The sequence below is a fragment of the Pezoporus occidentalis genome, unplaced genomic scaffold, assembly GCF_034315485.1.
Source record: "Pezoporus occidentalis ecotype Australia unplaced genomic scaffold, CSIRO_AGI_Poc_V1 ctg213, whole genome shotgun sequence".
In the NCBI taxonomy this organism is placed as follows: domain Eukaryota; kingdom Metazoa; phylum Chordata; class Aves; order Psittaciformes; family Psittacidae; genus Pezoporus; species Pezoporus occidentalis.
This window is the reverse complement of record NW_026913997.1, coordinates 2,256,347-2,276,651: the sequence shown is the minus strand read 5'-3', so window position 1 is coordinate 2,276,651 and position 20,305 is coordinate 2,256,347. Positions and strand designations below refer to the sequence as shown.

General features: G+C 42.1%; 1 protein-coding gene across 3 annotated transcripts; it reads right to left on the bottom strand.

Moving 5' to 3' along the window:
* Nucleotides 1-20,303, bottom strand: CASP8 (caspase 8). Of its 3 annotated transcripts, none has more exons than XM_062619753.1 (8): nt 5,086-5,442; nt 4,441-4,546; nt 3,386-3,521; nt 3,246-3,302; nt 2,855-2,922; nt 2,198-2,333; nt 812-1,313; nt 1-512 (listed from the first exon to the last, which is right to left on the bottom strand). In XM_062619753.1, exons 1-8 carry the CDS (start codon nt 5,391-5,393, stop codon nt 377-379), a joined length of 1,449 nt encoding a protein of 482 aa, XP_062475737.1. In that variant the 5' UTR covers nt 5,394-5,442; the 3' UTR covers nt 1-376. The 3 variants fall into 3 exon arrangements, with proteins under 3 accessions (XP_062475737.1, XP_062475739.1, XP_062475738.1); XM_062619754.1 differs by lacking the exons at nt 1-512; nt 812-1,313; nt 2,198-2,333; ... (3 more) ...; nt 4,441-4,546; nt 5,086-5,442 and adding exons at nt 8,529-10,016; nt 10,785-11,274; nt 12,269-12,380; ... (3 more) ...; nt 15,555-15,884; nt 16,998-20,303; XM_062619755.1 differs by lacking the exons at nt 3,386-3,521; nt 5,086-5,442.
* Between the last annotated feature and the right edge of the window lie 2 nt (nt 20,304-20,305).

Here is a 20,305-nt window from a genome sequence, read left to right as displayed (position 1 = left end):
TAACTTGATAATATCCTAGAAAATTTCCAGTGTTCTCCCCTTTATTTTGCAAAAGTCAGGCATAGAAAATACAGAGCTTCATAACAGGTTTTTTGAAATCTGCATTGGAAAGATACCTTACTAAAGCAGCAGTAATGCGGTACAGCTGAAAAAGGAACTGAGCTAGTGACCCCCAGCTTGGGGCCTAGCTCTGAGAGGCTCAAGTATAAAGTGTGATACATAATAATAAAAACTTCTTAAGGCTGTACTTTGAATAAAAACATTGGCTCCTGTGGTAAGAGCTGACCCTAGTGATCTGTTGTTTTACCAAATTCTTGGCTGGTAACAGCCAATTCCAGGATGCTCCAGCTCCCTCTGCCACGCAATTCCCTCCCATTCAGTTGACAGGAAAAATGAGCCTTTTTCTCAATGTGAAAGTGGGTTGTGGCATCTGCTTCCTTGAATTTGGCTGGCACGTCTTTTTGCTCACCTCCCGATTCACTGCTGTCAGGATGGTGAGAATATCTTCACCTCTGCAAAAACAGAAGTATGTTTTGTAGTAGGAGGCAGTTAACATCAGAAAAATTACCACGTTCTCATTTATCTTGATCTATACAAGTGCTAATGCTAATGGCTCCTGTTCTAAACAGGCTTCAAAGCAGTTAGCTAAGCTGCTTTCAACAATCTGCATGGTGTTCCTCTGTCCTACGTTACTGTTTTTACTTTGAGCGGAGTGTTCCCACTGCATATCATCTCCCTCTGCATCCAAATCAACTCCTGTCATTCATAAGGAAAGTACAGGTGTTGTCAAAAAGTTCATGGAAACACTTACCGAGGACAGCTGTGCTCCAAGTGGTGGCACAATGCCTGGATGTACCAGGTCCCATGGTATGGGCTTCTGTAGGAAACGTAATCTTGCAGGGTAGCCATGCCCAAGAGGAAGTCTGCCTCTGTGGGGATGCACTCGAACTGAAATCTTGCATCTGTTTCTACAGAATCATCTGGCTCTTTAGAATCTGTTTCTATGTTCACACCTTCCTGGCAAGCATCACCTTGGCAGGCCTGAACAAAAAAGACTTTTGGTTTTCCAGCAAGTGAGTAGCAATTCTGCCCGGTGAAGGAAGTGGTTAGTTCCCGGATAGGTACTTCCTGCCCATCAACACCATATATCATGCCTTTTTTCCCATGAGACAGGATACAGCAAACAAAACAGTCTTTGTCCTTGTGGTCTTCGCAGCGGTAGATGTTCACAGTCTTACGGATTTCTTCTGCAGTGAGATCTCTATATTCCGCTATTGTAAAATGAAGCTTGCTAAAGACTCTCTTCAGAGCCCCTGTAAAGTAAACAGAAAGGGAATTGGAGACATTTCATTATATGAAAGTTGGACTCTGTGACTGCAAATTGTATTTCTAGAGAGAAACTTTTGTTTGAAATCCTACTACACCACTATTCAGGAAGCTGCACTCCTGCTCTGAAAATAATCTAGTAATCTACTAATTACACCTCTACCGCCTTCCCCCCACTCTCATTAAAAGGCTTCCTCCCAATCTTGCCTCTTACTCTGTCTGAAAAGTTCTGTATGAACTATTAAACAAGCTGTATGTCTTTCCCCCACCCATGTCACAGCTAGTCCCCTCTCTCAAGAGGACAAACTTTTCACTCTGATTCTTGAATTAACTTGCAGTTCAATTCAACCAGCTCCTTGATGGCTCTTCTCTCTTGCCATAGATAGTGCAAATACATTAATCTCTTAGCCATAGGACCTGCAATGAGCTATGCCACAGCAGGACAGCCTACTAAAATCAAGGCCCCTGAACAGCAAGGTAAAAGTCCCTAAATTCCAACATCCTCCTTCTTTGACCACTAACCCCCAGTTCTGGTTCAGCAGCACACGTGTTTGTGATTCTATGAATTTTAGAGGTAGTACGCATAAGACTGATACAAAGCTAGACTAGCCTGTAAAGTCCAGACTGAGGTTGCTGCTTAAGACTGCAATAAACTCAGTACAACTGCAAAATGATAGTGAATTTGTCCGAGTCAGTCAGTAAAAGCTTGACAAATTGATTAAGTTTTGTCAGCACAGGCAACAGAGCTAACTCAGCCTCTACGACAAAAGTATCTTAGGATGAAGACTGAAATTCAGACCTTTAATACGGAAAAAGAAATGAGGTTCCTATTTTTGAAGATATGCAGACTTATATTTGATGTTCACTATACCTGCGTCAACGTCTGTCCCAGTCCGATCATTCATGTCTTTCAGTTCTGGCACTCTTTCCCTGGCTTTTGCAAAACTGTGATTATTCAGGATGAGGCACACTCCCCGGGGTCGGCTGGTCATTTTGTAAGCTTGAACCTGTTGAAAAGAATGACCAGCAGTGAAAACCACTGCAGTCTCCTCCAGGTACTTTTCTGCCTTTGCTGATGGCACAGCGGGGTAAAAGAGAAAGCCAGCTGGCTTTTTCTCTAGGTAGGCCTCGCTATACAGCTTTGCTCCCAGGATCTGTCAGTGCACTGCCCCATGGCCTTTGGGAGTCTCTGCACAGCATGACAGCAGCCCTCAGCCCCACAATCATGCTCAGCCCACATGGGTGCTGCACTCACCCACTTTCCCATGCTCAGCCATCTGCCAGCTATGTATTTCCTGGTATAATAAACTCAGCCTGTCCTACTGTCCTTGTGAATGTTTCTCAAGTTTTAACACTGCAGCGGCCACTGCCTGCAACTTAGTTTCACAATAAAGGTTGTTACAGAGTGGTGCGTTTTTCTTTTTCTAGACAGTGCTTTTAACAGTTGAGCTAATAATAACTGTTCACCTTCTAGAGGGACCATCACTTCTAAGACAAAATTATGTTTCTAAGAAACCGACTGGCTTACCTGGGAAGTTTCATTCTGTCTGTCGGGAAAATCAGGTGCCACAGATGACGCCAGGTATTTGTCATGGGCTGAAAACAGACAAAAAAGTTTTAAGTACAAAATGTAGGGCTAGAGGTAGAAGAGAAGCTCTGTTCCTATTCTCCATCCTCCCAAGTACCTCCCAGGGTAAAAATTTTCTCTGAAACCTGAATTGTGTTTGAACAACTATTCTTGTTAGCTATAAACCACTAGATAATCAATTAAAAGGGAGTCAAATGTATTGTGACTGGTTAATAAGTGGATGCTCAACAGGTTTTAGAGAGGCAACTGTGTAAAGAAGATGCCAGTGGTGTAGTCTGAAAGCTGAAGAGCAAAAAACCTAAACATTAAGTTTTTTGAGAGTTTCAATTACCTTCAGTGCTGCCTGTGCTGCCCCTCTGTGCCTCTGTGACAACCATCTCTTCTTCACCTGAAAAGTATTCATTGTTAGTCCTGTGTGATACCCATGAGTCACTGCAAGAATAACTATGGGAAAGAGGCCTTTTGTTTTACCAAATTTCAATTCATACTCTTCAATTGTCTTCAACAGGCTGATGTCAATTTCTGCACAGAGACTCTTCAGGACACTTAGGTTGTCTTCTCCCAAAATCCCCTTCTTCTCCATCTCAGTGAAAACGTCAAGCATTGTCTGGGTAATCAGAAAGGCAGTTTGCTCTTAGGGCACATCCATCCTGCACTGTGAGGGAAGTGGCAGCATGTGCACCTAAGCTTTAAGGTACTGTAGCAGTACTTCTTGAGCAATGGCAAAAGTGGCTATAACCATGCAAGTATGGTGTAGAGATTGCTCTGAAGAAAAAGGGGACCCAAGGGACAGGAGCTCTTGCCGAACAGTGAGTGGTGGAGCACAGTGGTCACTCAAGGATCTACCAGAACAGCTATCACTAGATAGTTACAATCTCTCCTCTAAGAAAAGAGGGAAAATGCTACAAGAGTTTCATTAAACAGAACAAAAGAGCCAGGAGTCAGAAGTGCAGACTGAGATAGTATAAGAGCAGCTGATTGCCCACAAGGCTGTTTGTAAACTCCAAGCTTTCGGGCCTTAGCCTTGGTAAGGATCTGTTATTTAGATCTGTATTTTTCGAGTTTGGAAATGAAAAGAATAAGAGCATGAAGTAACAGCCACAGTGACTGATTTTCTGTGTCTGAGAATGGCTTAAAAAGCAGCTAAAAGAAAATCAGTTGGGCAAGATGAGTGAATATGCTCATCAGTCTTTCACTGACCAAAGCCACTGAGTCCCCTAGAACCTTATGTGGTGCTTGGATGCGAAGGCTGCTCTGCCTGGCACAGTGCTTGCCCATGCTCTCCAGGCCTTGACACTGCTGCAAAAGCTACACAGGACACTAGCATAGACAAGTCCCATATGCACCAGACAGCCAATAATCCCTTTCCAGGTGTAGCCTTCTCTTACGGTGTTTTCATCATAAGAGGGACACCACGAGGAAAGTGATGCTTATTCCCCTCACAGCAACCCAAATGCATCTGTGGATTATAACACTAATTTTTAAGAAGAGGGGGCAGGGAGGAGAGAGTGTTAAAGAATTCTTACAGCCTTAGGGATTAGCCTGCATTTTGGTAGTTCTTGCCCCAAAAGAAACTTGAAAGACTTCAGCTCAGGTTCAGTGATGTCTTCTGACAGCTGAAAGAGCAGGTATCTAGAAAGAGAAGCAGAGAACACTGTTTCATCCTGTTCCCAAGACCGACCCTTAGCACAATTTGGCTCTGTGCTATCCAACCCCTTTAACCTTTCACTTCTGTCTTCCTCCCAGGCACAGACGTGTCTCTCTTATCTTTTAAAACGAGGGACGTTGCTCCCGGGACAGCTTGAAATCAAACCATTTTCAGCTGCAGTTAAAAAGATCTCAGTTTTCCTAAAATCAAAACCACGCTGAAACGTTCTGGAGTCGAGACCAGACTCGCACCCAGCCAGGGTTGCACCCGGGCAGGGAGGGAGGCCTTTGGGGCTGTACAGTATTCCAGAAAGGTGCAGCTTTAGTATTCTGCCTTTTACTGGGCAGAAACTTCAGCTTTCCGCATGGCTTGTAGCTGCTTTCCCCTGCAAGACGCTTGCTTGTTTCCGAACCTCAGCCTGGCCTTGGTGCCGTCAGTAAAGGCTCACGCCGTCCCCACAGCAGGGCAGCCGGTCCCAGAGGGCGCTGCCAGGGGAAGCTCAGCCCGACCACCGGTGACTCACCTGTAGGGTGACACTTTTGCCCGGCCTGGGATCTGGAGCTCCCTCTCCATCTCCTGTCGGCTGGTGCCCAGGCGGGATTCCAGGAGGTCGATCCGACGGATCCGATAGAGCAGCTCCTTCAGGAAGAAAAGGTTCTCCTCCTCGATCATGCCTTTTTCCTGCAGGGCTTCGAAGAAGTCCTGTGCCTTTTGGATGGCTTCCAGCTTCCTCATAGGAATGTGTCCCCGGCTGAGGAACTTGAGAGCCGCCAGGTCGCCCTCGCCCAGCTCCTCGCAGACCATCAGCAGCCGCCGCCTCGGAAACTCCATAAAGGCGCAGGGGCCAGCCCGTGCCCGGGGCGAGGCCTCTTCCGCCCGCCGCCAGGATGGGGCGGGCAGGAGGCGGTGCTCGGGCGGTGCAGCTCTTCTCCATTCGGAACGTCAGACAATGAGAGCGGAACTCGCCATAGCTTAGCTTAGAGGCTGCGCGCTGGCAGAGAGGCTTCTCCCAGGGGCAGTTTAGCCCCGCCTTCCCCTGGAGTTACACTTCCCGGAGCACTGACTGTTCCCGACTCCATACTCGAGAAAACGGAACGTGGTTGTGCGGGGCTCAAGCTCTCACTGCGGCCCACGCTTTTCCTGCAAGCGCCTCTCGCTGGTCTAAAGGCACAGTTCATTGCCCTTTCAATAGACAGGGGGGAGAAGCTTGTAACGCCACTGATCTGACTTACTTTACAGGAGATAACATGCCCTCAAGACAAGTTAAAACAAGTTCTTCCTAGTAAATAGGATGCAGGAGGTACAGATCCTTCTCTGTGCACTCATGTATCTGGGCAAATAAAGCCTAAACACAAAGCAGTTGTACAGATATAAAACTAATAAAAGATCTAAGCCAAGCCCAGAAGACACGTCCATAATGATGTTCCACCTGTCTAGAAAAGTAATACAGTTGGTACCCAAAAGAGCCAACCACATTTGGGACCTGGGGAAGTCCTGTGGCTGTCAAAACCAGAACAGACACAGTAACAAGCAAAGGCACAGTTACAGAAAGGATGCAAAATTACTCACTGGGAATTCCCAAAGACCGCAACTGCATTTTTTAGCACAACACTACTGTTGCAGATTAAGCGTGTCATTCTCTGTTCATAATTTGATGTTTCTCTAGTGAAAAGAGGCAGATCTGACTGACTTCCATGAGGACATGGCAATCTTATTAGGGGTCAGAATAAAAACAGTAACCATCAAGGGCTAAACACCCAACAGCTAGCATAGCTTAATCTCCTAAATGGTGTGTCTTTTCTTTCCACTTCTCCCTGGCCTTCAAGATTTCCTGCAGGAAATCTTACAGACCACAGACACAGCCAACAGTTCAACTAACCAAAGTTCCACAGTACCTGAATATCTCACCACTTTGAGAACTAAGAGTGAACCTTTATATAGATGGTGGGAAAACACATACTTCCAGCAGCCCCTGTGATGGGAGAGGCCAGCAGTAACCTGAACACAGGTAGGCTCCTGATGTGTACCACTAACCCATCCCAAGAGCAGCACATTAACAACTCACCCTAAACACATTACCATGGAGAAAATTACCAGCTTCCCACGGTAAGTGGGTGCAAATAGCTCTCTGGGAAACTGATGTTAAACTGAACAAGTAGGCAGCAAGATACAAATGACTGGGCAGAGATTTATGCCACTGAAAACATTATTTCTGCCTGTGCACCTAACAGTCCCCCTGAACATTCTTCTAAGAATTTCCTTTTTCAAACAGCATCACTCTGATTTTGTCTGCTTTCAGCTTAAGCCTGCAGGACTTCAACTCACCAACTTCACTTTTCTACCAATCTTCTGGCTACTTTTTGGTGGCAGTGCTTCTGCTGGCTGAAAACAAAACACAAGATTAAGTGCCAGGATTGTTTTGCTACAGCATTTGGTTTCCCAGCCAGGACTTGAAGGAAAGGGAGGACAGGCAAAGTAACTGTAGCTGAGGGCCTTCAGAGAGGAAAGGCGATTGCCCATCACTGTTCTCCAAGTTGTGCTACAGAGGAAAGTCAGAAGATTGCAGATCCAACTTCCTTGTTACCTCTCAGTTCTGTGGGAGGGCCACAGATCCGTGCAGGAACGTATCAGCCACAGGTCTGTGTGAACCTACTTTTGCTCAAAACCATAAAACTGAAAATGTGTTTTCTCCTTCCTTGACCACTGCATGAGCTACATATAAATTCACAGTATGGTTACTTCCTGCAGTCCTTTAGAGGATTTCAACAGGGTTTTATCTCCCTTCTAGTAGGTCTTCATCAGCAGGCAATAATGTTAGCTGATTTTAACAGGTAAAACAAACTCGCATGCCATCATGGTGAGCAGAGAGAGATGGGTAATAAGAATCGTATTGTGATTCGACCGTGTATTACAATTGCTAAATTATGCTTGTGTTCGGATTTCGGTATGCTGCCGGATCACTCTGCTAAATCAAAATCTCATGTAGCACCAAATACACCAAATAAGTAAATTTGACGTCCAGTTCCTCCTCAAGTGGAATATCTGAAAGAACTTGGTCTGAGAGTACTGAAGTCTTAAACAGAGAAATAGGAGAAACCAGAAATGCTGTGGATGCACAACTCCACTACTGGAGCTGCTGCCATGTTCCCGTAAGTTTTGCTTAGAGGAAACAGTTATCTCATTTAAGCTGTATTTCCTTATCATAAAACAACATTTACAAATCTAATTGCTACATTCATTTCAAGGTCTCATTTACGAAAATGTTACAAAAATGTAAATGAACTGTTGTCACATTTCCTAAATGGTTAGCCAAATGTTAGCCACAGAATTGTATCATACCTGGCAATAGCTTCTGCTAACTCTTGCCACAAACAGCACTCTCCTTTACATAGATACAAGCATTATTATTGATGAAACCTGTGTGAACAGAGATGTGATTCTAAGAGCAGGCATTCTCCCTTTTACTTGGAAGATGAGAAGGGATAAGGGGAGCAAAATGCAACTGCCAACACATTGTGTGGAATTAGGAAAAAAACAGTTTCACCTCAAGAACACAAGCAGGATTGAACAAAAAACTCCTGCTTTATGGGTACACATGGATTTAAAAAAAAAAAAAACTAAAAAAAAAAAGGCAGAAATTACAAAGTGTCTCCAATCATCCTTTATCATGTTATAAACTCAAAAGGAATACAGCCATTAGAATCCCATACAGCTCCCACACACCACCTGCAAGACGAAAATAGCCTCACCGGCATTAGCTGCCATTATTAGAAAGTGCTGAACTTATTCTTTCCGACCATCTCTCCAGCTGCTAATGAAGGGATATCAATATACTACCCCTTGGGGTGGCTGCCATCAAATATGTCAACATAAGCAAAATAAATACTTCTGCTGACATAGAAGTGTTTGCCATGCTGTCTCTCAGTCAGCTCATCCAAAAGAGAAACACACCACAAACAAAGGCGGTGTGAAAACCAACAGTATTTATTACGACAGAAACAACAGTCCACAGGAGCTATGGTCAGTTGCCAGGGGGAGAAGGCATCTCAGAGCAGTGGACCTAATTCTGCCACTCTGCTCTGGTGAGACCCCACCTGGAGTACTGCATCCAACTTCGAAGTCCCCAGTACAGGAAAGATACAGACCTATTGGAGAGGGTCCAGAGAAGAGACACAAAAATGAACAGAGGGCTGGAGCAACTCTCCTATGAGGAAAGGCTGAGAGAGGTGGGGTAGTTTAGCCTGGAGAAGATTTCAGGGAGACCTTATTGTGGCCTTTGAGTACTTAATAGGAGCCTGTAAGAAAGATGGGGTGAGACATTTTAGCAGGGCCTGCTGCAATAGGATGAGGGGTAATGGTTTTAAACTAAAAAAGGGAAGATTCAGGCTGGATGTGAGGAAGAAATTCTTTACAATAAGGGTAGTAAAACACTGGGACAGGTTGCCCAGAGAGGTGGTGGATGCACCATCCCTGGAGACATTCAAGGCCAGGCTGGATGTGGTTCTGGGCAACTTGGTCTAGCTGAAGATGTCCGTGCTTGCTGGTTTAGATGACCTTTGAATGTCCCTTCCAAACCAGACTATTCTGTGATTCTGTAATTCTGTAGTGGAGTGGGACCTTCCTTCCAGAAGTTAACAGCTATTCAAAACAGACTGTCCCCTCAGAGCTCTGGGAGAAAAGAGAGTCAAGAACTCTTATTAAGAAAACCTAAACAGCAGTGCTGTTTAGCCAAGTAAATTAAAACCAAGGGAAACCAAATATTTGGAGAAAAAGAACCAAACTTGTATTATCATAATCATCTCTTCTTTCTTTGGTCCTTCTGCACAAGCATGTTATTTTCTGTGAAAAATTACACAGCTTCCAGAAACAGCCAATGATTCACCTGTGGCCAAGTCAGTTACAATCTTGCACATGCTCCCTTGGAAGGGATCAGCATTCTGAATCCATCTGTTCTTTTCTGAAGATTTCAGGGACTTACAACAACTTGGACAGAATTAGGACTTCTGTTGCATCTAATAACTCCTAAAAAAATCATTACACTTGCAGGTGCTTCCTCCCTTGAAGTGCAGATTGAGCAGACTCCACTGCTATGCAGGACAGAAAGTCAGATCTGTACTGCTTTGTGGCCTTCCCAGGCTGCTGCAGATCCAGGTTTCAGGACACTGATTAAACATGGGAATCGGAAAATTTAGATACAATGGCTGGGGCCAAACACATAGATCAGGATAATTTCACTTGCAAATTCCTTTCCCCAAGAAAGCCCATTTCAGATGTGATTCCTAACCGAGTGTATTCTTATTTTTCTCCATTTTGACTGACTGACATTATGGAATTTGGAAGATCAATTGCTTCCGTAGGGTTGATGTTATCTTTGGCATCTGCTTCCATCCATTTAAATCTTTTCTTCCCACTTCCTTGCTCACTTCTGTCAGGATGGTGAGGAGATCCTTGCCACTTGAACAAAAATGAAGAAACATTACATTGAGATACACGGTACTTGCGGCTAAGCCAAGAGGCTGATCTGTGTTTGGTCCAATAAAATGCTATCTCAGGGAAGGCTAACATTTTCCTCTCACCCTGCCTGTCCTGAAACTTGCACACTCTAATGTGTAACCACTGATTTCAGTGTGTTTGAGGGAATAAAAGCATCCTCCATGTAGCATTGCTTTACCAGCAAACACAGTCCCCTGCTTTGGTTACATTCAGAAGAGCACACTAAGGTGAGACAGATTCAGACCTATGCATTCTACTGAATTCTACATGCCCTCTTCTGGAGAAAGTGACGCCTGAAGAGAAATTCTATTTTCTGAATTGAGTTTATGATGGGGACAGGAGGGAGGCAACAATGAAAGTTATGACTAAGGAACACTTTTTTTTTTCATCTGTGTAATCACTCAACAAATTTGCCTCCCATCAGGTTTCACTGGACGAAAAATCATTTATCAGTCAAAAAATATTAAAACACATGCACACACATACACACACTTGTCTATAGGCAGTGTTCCAGCATTACACCCCATATTCTTTCACAGGCAAACTAGGGGAATTCACTTACGCTTTGGTTCATCTCTAGAAGAATAGCAATGCCTAGTTCCAGAACAATTACTGCAGGTGAAAAGCATTTTATAGCACAAATGCAAAACACTGCTGTTTCAGCACAGCACAGTTATGAATGTATGCCTGCAGCACCCCAAATGTACATGGATTAAAACCAGTACTTACTGTGGGCAAAGCAACTTCATCTTTTCACAGAGGCATTGTATATAAACACTTCCAGTGTTTGTACAGCGATAGCACTTGTAGTGTTCCACTGTAGCCATGCCAACCAGAATATCAGCCTCATCAGGAATGGAAATCAGAGGGGTAGCATCCATCTCAAGGTGGCTATAAAAGTCTTCTTTTACTGTGACAGGTGGGTGATCTACAGAGCCTTGGCAAGCCTGGATGAAAAACAGCTTGGGTTTGCCAGCAAGAGAAGGGCAATTGGATCCACTGAAACAGGAGACTAAATCTTTAATATTTACAAACTGATCATCAATGCCTTTTATTTTGTCTTTTTCACCATGGGAAAAAATGAAGCAAGCGAAACAGTCCATGTTACTATGATCCTTTTCACTGTATGTTTTAACTTTCTCATATATTTGCTTTGCTTCTAGATCCATGTGCTCAACTGTCTCAAACTGAAGCCACTCAAAGACCCTCTTCACAGCCTCTAGAAAAAAAGCCAAAAGGCACTTGTTAAACAGTGGCAAGGAAAATGCTGAAACATCAGTGTTTCTGTGATAATCAGATATTACCAGGTGTTCAGATCCCAGCAATAAACTCACCTGACTCTTAGCCTGCCAAATCTGATTAGAAAAACCCAAATGCCTGTTTTTTAACACAACTGGGTTAAGCATCACACTATCTACCCCCCCCCCCCCATTTCAGATTATCTAATTGGCAAAAGCTAGTAAAGTTTACAATGTTAAATCAAGCTTTAACTGTGCATTGCCTAATAATCTCAGATACTTAAGAACAACACCTAGCAAGTTAAAGAGATAACTCTTTAGAATGACAAACTCTGCAATCTTAAGTGAAGTAGGTCCCTCATCCTGTGAGAATTATCAATACAGCAAGAAGGAAGGGAGAGTAACCCTCTAACAAATGCTATGCACACTTATCATCAAATGTAGACTAAATGGTTGTGTGGGTAGTGACAAAGCTGGGAAGCAAGCAGCTTGTAAACAGGCTGAATGGAGTTCAAATACCAGTGATGTGTGCTTTCACGAAACAGATTTTACTTTAAGATAAATTTTTGTTTATTTTAAAAGTGACTCTTGCAAGAAGACAGGCTTTAAAGAAAATTATAAAGCAGTAGCATTTGAACATTAAAGAGAATTTAAGGACTTAAAAACTTAACTCCATAATAACTAAGAATTAAAAACAACCAAAAAGTGAAAAGGCACAATAGTAATGCCTCCTTCACTATTTGGATGATGCTTCTTACCTAGAACAGAAAACAGTTTCTTCTTTTAAGCCATCAGCTGAACTGCTGGAAGTGGCACATTTCTGATTTCTACAGTGACTGTCACTCCAGTTACTCTGGAGGCAAAGAAACTCAGTGGACATGATTCTTCTTCACAGGAAAGTTTAGATAATTCTGTTAGAGAATTATTAGAGGAGAAAACCAAACAAACCAGTAACTGGATTAAAAAAGTATTTACCTCCATCTTCAATTGTTCCTTGTCTGATTTCACACACATTTTGAAAAATGTAGTTGTTAAGAATCACACAGTAACCATGAGGGTTATTTTTCATTTTATATGATTCCACAGACTGTAGAAACAAAAAGTGGATAAGAAAGCAGTGCCAAACATCCAGAAGAGAAATATGCTATACACAGATTGTTGGCCCTTCATGTCCAAGAGCAAAAAAAATCATGAGGGCCAAGATACAAGAAAGGAAAAGCCTTAAACTAAAAGCTAGCTACAGGAGAGAGAAATCTGCTTTGTCTTTCTGAATCCTCCCTCTCCTTTCACTCTGTGGTTAGGATATGATTTTGGCATGGGAGAAAGCAAGTATCCAGAAAGGTAAGTTGACATGTGCAGAGGAAAAGTTCCTGCACTTTACCATTCCCTCTAAAAGTCCTGGTGGGTTTCTAGTGAGGTAGCAGATTCTGCTGTTCCCTTCGCATATGTCCAAGAATGTCCTGAGCAGGACTTCAATATCCCAGTCTCCATTATTCTTAAGATCAGTTTTTTTCACACAACAGCTACTCCTTCATTTCTTGCCAAAAGATTGCTGACAGCCAGGTCCTCAATAAGGAACAAGGGTTGGTCTTGTTTTGAAATGAGGAATTGTTACAAGACCTACATATAAAGCCAGAATCCCTAGCTTTCAGCTCGTCCACCTGCTCAGTCTTAAGAATTTATATTGCCCCCTCCCAGAACTTGGATAAATACTTTAAAAGTAACCTTGAGGTATTTCTCACCAGGTGTTGTGTCTCACTCTCTGCTGTTTGTTTTGCTGGATGCACAGATACAAGCGCTGCATAGTGGAGTTTTTCCTTAGAATCATTTTCTATAAGGGAGAAGATAAACAGAACATTTTAGGTCTAAACCCATAAATCTTCCACTGTGCATATTTCAGCACTCAAAAAAAAAAAAAAGTAGTACAAGGAGTGAGCTGGAGAATGGTTCCCACACCACTGAGACACCATCCTTTTGTAGAGCTGGGCCAAACATGGTCCCAGTTTCACAGACTACTGGTTATTGGAGCTCTGCAGAACTGTGTTCTTCTTCTCTCCTCTATTACTGGTAGCAAGATTCAGAGAATAAAGGGCTGAATGTGAGTAAGCACCCCAGGCAAGCCATTCACTACCATCTCCATTATGGGATATGTAAGTAAAAGAGGAGACGCATTTTTGCACAGTGATATACTACAGCTAGTTCGTTTACTTCTGATGCCATTGTCTCATCTCCAGAGAGCTCTACCATTTGGGTGGACACACCAAAGATGCAGAATACCTGTATAACAGAGGATCTCCTCAAAGCAGCAAAACACTTCTTCAAACACAAGTGTCTGAAGTAAGTGAAGAAATCAAACCAATGACTTTGAAACAAAGGAAACAGATTTTTTTTTGGCCTTTTACAAGTTACACATATGTGTTTAAATGGAATTTAATTGTCAGGGCATCAAGATCTATAAGACATGTTCTTTTTCTGCTTATCAAGGGGGGCAAAATAATAATAGCAAGACTAAAAATACGTTCCCCTGACAAAGGGCTTAGCAGTTTTCTTCTGCTCTTTTACAGACACAAGCACAGGTCAGCAGTGCAAAGACATGCTGGGGAAACTGGCTGGTGTATCTGCAGTAATGTGTCTAAGGAAACACGTGACCTGAGTCATCCAAAAGGCGGTTCTGAGGAAAAATTTAGTAGGTCTCAGCTGCTGTTGGTCGATACATCCTGTTTCCCAAAAAGAGAAGACCCACTTGTGGTGGAAGAAGTCACCACCTCAGCTGCAACAGCCCAGATATACTTAAGTCTTTGAAATCTCACATCTAGTACAGAAAGTTAATGGTTACACACTAGCTAATGGTTACAAGAAACAGAAAACTTCAGAAACTGCACGTACCAAGAGCCACTCTGCCTACCCTAGGATATTGTAAGGTCTCTCTCTTACCTCTGGACTCCTAAGCTGCCAAGGATGAAGCCACAAAAATCACACACACAAACATAGACACACACAGACACTAGCTGTACTCTTAAACAACAGGTTAAATAATTTACCTTTTTTTTGTTCTTCAAAGGTAACAATTTTTTTCATTATGTCAGCTCTAAATCCCTTTAATATATCTTTCAGCATTGACAGGTCATCTTCTTTAATTAACGCTTTTCCTTCCATTTCCAGTAAGACCTTCAACATTGACTGGTAAAACAAACACACATAACCCAAACTCATACAGCGACCGTCATTAACTGCAGTATCAGGCACATCTGGACAAAGCAGAAGATATCATCATTCTCAGAGACTGACCAGCTAAAGACTGGGTTTTTTTCCCCTTCAAACCTCATTAAAACAAGGGTTGGGATGCAATGCAACCAAAGAAAAATATCACTAAGGTTGCGTTTTTATAACTGATCATTATTTGCAATACAAGTATTAAACAAGCTCATCAGATCTCTTCATACTTTTGTGGGGGAGTTAACAAAATGCTGTTATCCCAAATTACAATAGAGAAGCAAATGTACCCAGTGACACACAAAAATTTACAGCTGAACTCGCATTAAAACTTGATTTTTCTGTCTCCCAAACATTGTTTTTCCTCCAGCAAACATCATTCTTCCTAGATACAGCAGATACACGTCTTATAAACGCCAAGCAAAGATGAAATGAAGAGAATGATGGATTTTGCAAGAAGAAAAGATTAGGGAGACTGGTGATGGTGGGAACACAGGAAACAGAAAGCAAAAAAGGGCAGAGAAAAAATACAATGAGGAAAAAAGGGTCCATTCTTTAACACAGCACCTATCAGCTAACATCACAGTTGATCCAACAACAGATTTTAGAGAGAGCAGACTGCTTTCTCTTTCCTTTCTTATAAGACCTAGCAAACTCTTGAACTAGCCTTTCAAGAAACTTAGCAAGATCACTTGAGCAAGAACACTTTGCATACAGCATTATCCTGGAGTTTGCTGTTGGGTATTTGTTTTCGGAGCAGGAACTTCACGCACTTTACATCTTCTGGAGTCAAGTCCTCTGCAATTCCATATAGCAGTTGCCTGGCAATAAAGAATAGAAAAAGCCTAATTATGAAAGTTATGAGAAGTAAACAGCACAATTACACATGTGAACTGCAAAATGTAAAACTCACAATGGCACATAGTGGTGTGGCGATAAATACAATTCTGCTGGGATATTCATAAAACGGCGGTGCAGACAGAAAACAAGACAGGACACAAAACTGTTGTACGTTTTGCATGCAAAGCTTTAATACTTCTCCGCTTACCTGTAGGCTGACACCTTTGCCCTGCCTGGGATCTGAAGCTCCCTCTCCATCTCCTGTCGGCTAGAGCCCAGCTGGGTTTCCAGGAGGTCGATCCGATTGATCCGGTAGAGCAGCTCCTTCAGGAAGGACAGGTTCCCCTCTTTGATCATGCCTTTCTCCTGCAGCTCTCTCAAGAAGGCCTTGGGCTCCTGGATGGCTTCCTGCTTCCCCATGGGAATGTGCTTCACGCTGAGGAACTTCATAGCCGCAAGGTCATCTGCGACCAAAGCCTCAGAAATGTCAAAAAGGAGTTTGTAGAAGTTCGTACCCATTTCACATCAAGATTTGGATCTAAACACAAACAGCAGTTGATTTGTCAGTAGGAGTAGCGCAACACATGGTTATAAAAGGTATCACATCATTTAGAATAGCCTAAAATAATAACATGCTGTTGAAAGTACTTCAGTGGAGAGGGGCTGTCTTGCTATCACAGGTTTGATGCTTAGCTGCTGTTTTAGTTTTGACTGGGTTTTTTTAGGTTTGATCCCATTTGGGAACATGAGCCACTTGCCAGTCTCAAAACCAAAGTACGTGGTAAATGAGACTGCCAGGTTTTACCCCATAACAGAGGTAAGATATATCTTGATATATCATAACAAACCTAAGAATCCACATGAGTAAGTCTTCTAAGCTATCTGGCTTCTCCTTTCCTTATACAATGTTTCTGACCTTGGTCAGAACAGCTAAAGCACCTCTTCCTGCTTTGGATTATCTGCATCAAATCAAACTCAGTTGCCAGCTCTGAATTTCTAATATTCAAATAAAATACAGGTCAGGATTCTGTTAGCAAGAGTGAACATAGAACTGAATCTTAAAACTTTGTCTATCAAAAACCTGATAAAATAGCAAAACATTTGCCTTGTGATAGAACATGCGATTCATGCTCTGTCCCCAAATACTGTTCCCTTTCAGTTCATTCAAACTAACTTTTAAACAAACTAGAATCCATACCACAAAACCATTAGTACCTGAATGAATCATACGTGCTTAACCTCACAATTCAATTATCTCAGATCTGACTGTATTATTTTCTATGATTCTATTTCTATACCCACACAGGAAAAAAGAATACTTTTTTGGTACCTAGTTATGAAATGATCTTCTTTCTCACATAAATCATGTGTTTTGTTTAAGACACAAGGCATGTGCTTATAAAAAGTAAGTCTGTCTGGTAAAGGAAGTTTTCACTTTTATTTCTCAAAGGCTGTTTCAAACCCACAGAATTATCGCAATTAGAACAGATGTGACACCTACACTCTCTATTTAAGGCTGCCTGTAAATACAGGGAGCACACTAAAACAATGTTCAATTGCTTCTTTTTCTCCCACTCTACTAAGATAAAGATACAACAACCAAACTATTTAATACTAATACTACTACTAATAATAATTTCACATCAGTTACATACAAGGACAGGCTGCAATTTCTTGGATGATTATTTCCTAAATTATGAAAAAGTCAACTATTAGTACCAAATTCACTAGCAGTGAATACAGGGAACTGGAAGGCTAAACATTCCTTTGAAATTACTGACATAATATACTTCCCCGTTTAAAGTGAATTTAAGCGGTAATAATTAACTTTTGGCATTTTCACCCTCTGAAGCACAGAACTCTGGCTCCTACGATAAGGTTCTGAGTATGACCTGCTGGCCACCACAATTTTCCCTGCAGCAGAAAATATATGATTAGCAATCAGTACAACTACCAGACACTGAGGCTTGTGAAGTCAGCATTATAAAAAGAGACAGGTAGGAGAGCCAAAATCTGTCAAAATTTTGCAAGGAAAAACAAATCATTCATTGATTTCCATCCATCCATCTTTACAAACTCAACATTGTAACATACCCTTCAATACGATGAGGTGTGCAAATTCCTCCCCAAAAGTGTGTGCTAGTAACAGGTCAGAAAACGTGTGACTTATTTCAGTCCAGGAGTTGTCCTTTTATCCAAAGGCTGGGAGCAGTGCAGAGGGGCACTACATGATCTTCAGGTCCAAAATGGTTCTATTTCCGTGTCATCCCATGCCTCAGCATCTCTCTTCCTGAATCAGTTCCTCTGTCTTAACTGAATCAAGACTCCAGTTTCAGTTTGAAAGATGAAGCATGCTGAGAATCAGCACTGTGTAAAGTATTTGCAGACAAAACCAAGCCCAAGTTGGCTCTTTCTAGATGTAAGTTTCTCCCATCATGCTCCAGTTTCGAGGACCAGCCCTTCTGGCACTGCTCTTCCGCTTTCTCTTTTGTTTCACTTCTTCTTCTCTCACCCTTCCCCAGAATGTTCCTCTCCTTTTGTTAACTTGGTCTCTCCAACTTTCCTCAGCTCTCCTGCATCCAAGTCTTGTCCCTCCAACTTCCTCTGGAAGTGTCTCAGTGACCCAAACTATTCCTTGTGAAGAAACCTGTCAAAAATTCACCTCTCCCAGAAAGGCTGGTCTTGAGGAAGCAAAATGCTAAGGCTACTTGATTACTCAACAACTGTAGTGACTGTGGCCTCTACTGGCACAAGGCAGGATAGACATTCTCCTGCACAAACACTGAGTCAGGAGGGACTGGATACCAGAGACTCAAAAATAAATAGGGTAATAAACCCTACTTTAAGATCATGATCTACCCAAGCTACAAACTTCACAAACAGACTTTTACACTAGTTCCACTTGTATCTGTCTAAACAAGGCTTGCACAAGTCACAACCCTTCTTTAATCCTGTAGGTGGAGAGCATGCACAAGTGCCTATGCCTCTGTAGAAAAGAAAACCAACCACTTCTGTTTGTTTGCGGCTGATTTCCTTCTGGCACAGCTCTACATTACCATAAATTACACAGCTATGCAATCTGCATTACGCAGTAACACTGAAGGTGTATACTGCAGATAGCAAGGAGTAACTAATATCCAAGTTGCATAAAGCCCACCCACTTTGCCCAAGACTTTCAAACTGCTACCTTAAAATACACCACAGGAGATCAGGCAGAAACATCCAACAACACTGCTGAATGGCAGCTGCAATTACAGTGATAAGCTTACCCCACCTTTGGGCTTGTGCTGACAGAGTACCGCTGCACACCCCACGTATTACAGTGCTCAAGCCATACAAACACAACCCTCAGCACACCCAACCAAAATATTCACACTGAATAGTAAATATAAATCACGGTAGTGTAAACTGTGTTTGAACAAACATGATCAGTGAGGGAGACTTTATCAGTTTTTCCTATTTCACGAGTGGTGGATCCCTCTCCCCAGGTAACTCAAGGCAGAACTCAGCTTAGACTCTTCTGACTGCTTTTACTTACATACGATTACACTTGAGATTACCCACACAGAAGTCTCTACAGAGAAAGCAAGACGACACAATGATGTTCTCTGTCCACCAAACTTAAAAATGAAAGAACCCACAAAACAAGGTCAAAATTATGTTTACTCTGTAGTGATAAAAATTCCACTGTCACCCAAACATACAAGAGTGCACCAAGTACGAGCAGTAATTTTGAGCCAGAAACTTTGTGATTCTACTACAGTATGTTATAAATTCTACTAAAAGGTAAACCATATTCTATTTTGTGGCACAGATGTGACTTCAAGCATGGCAGCTCAGAAGACTCAAAATGTGATGGGTCACATACTATCATGATAAAAAAACAACCATTATGTTTTGGCAACTGGCTGCATTTCAATGCTGTGTACGATGCAAAGCTCCCCTCCTACAAATCCTGAAGAGTACAAGCTAAAAATTGCATTCAACAGCACTACACAGCCCTCTTTCAAATCTTCACCCTAAATTACAGTTATTAATCATCTACAACAACCAGTGTTTTGCTGAAGTTTCACCTCAGCTTAAATCATGAGGTATTTAAAACCCACCGACTAAAGCAGTGCCCAAAAGTGCAGGGGCCAGTCCAAAACAAAGATAAGGCTTACCCCAGTACATTATTTTTACCTCTCCAAGCTCTCAAAAAGAAGTATGAATTTAATGCAGTAACAAACAGGAAGGGCACAGGCATACGTAATAAATACTCAACAAAACAGCGTGACAAATTTCAGTTAACTCACAAAATGCTCTATTACAAACTTAAGCAAAGAGCTCTGTTTCTCATGTGGCTGCATTTTAGATCTTAAAACAGGAAATGATAATCAGAAAATTTAATGCTTAAGATATTCGATTTGATAAACCTATACAGATACGCTACTGAATATCATATTGCATAGTGTGCAAATCTTCTACCCTAACTCTTCTTCCATAAGTGATGGGCGAACGACAGTTCACAAGGTTTCACAAAGGAAATACTATGTAGCATCTTGGCTTTAATCAGTTTTGGAAAGATGTCCTGGTACATGAGGTTTAAATTAGCCATTAGATTGTACCAGTGTGCATCATGGAACAAACTACTGATCTCAGTACTTAACTAGTTCTCCATTAAGTAAAACATAATTTAAATTAAGGTGAAAGTCCTTTTCCACTTACTAATTAAGCTTTCTCCTCTTCCTTCCCACCTTTGTCTTTCTCTGTGAATATACCTAGTGGATTTGAAGGTGGGATTTGAAATTGACAGCCTGCAAACTAAATCACAATGAGCCTAAACCAGACTGCTAACAATACTGGACTAGATATAGAAAGCTACCTGCAACCCTCCTGCTGTCAGAAAAAACACTTTTGTATCTGTAATCTTTGCAGGTACAAACATTTAACATGACTGAAGCATGTTTCTCCAGCCCT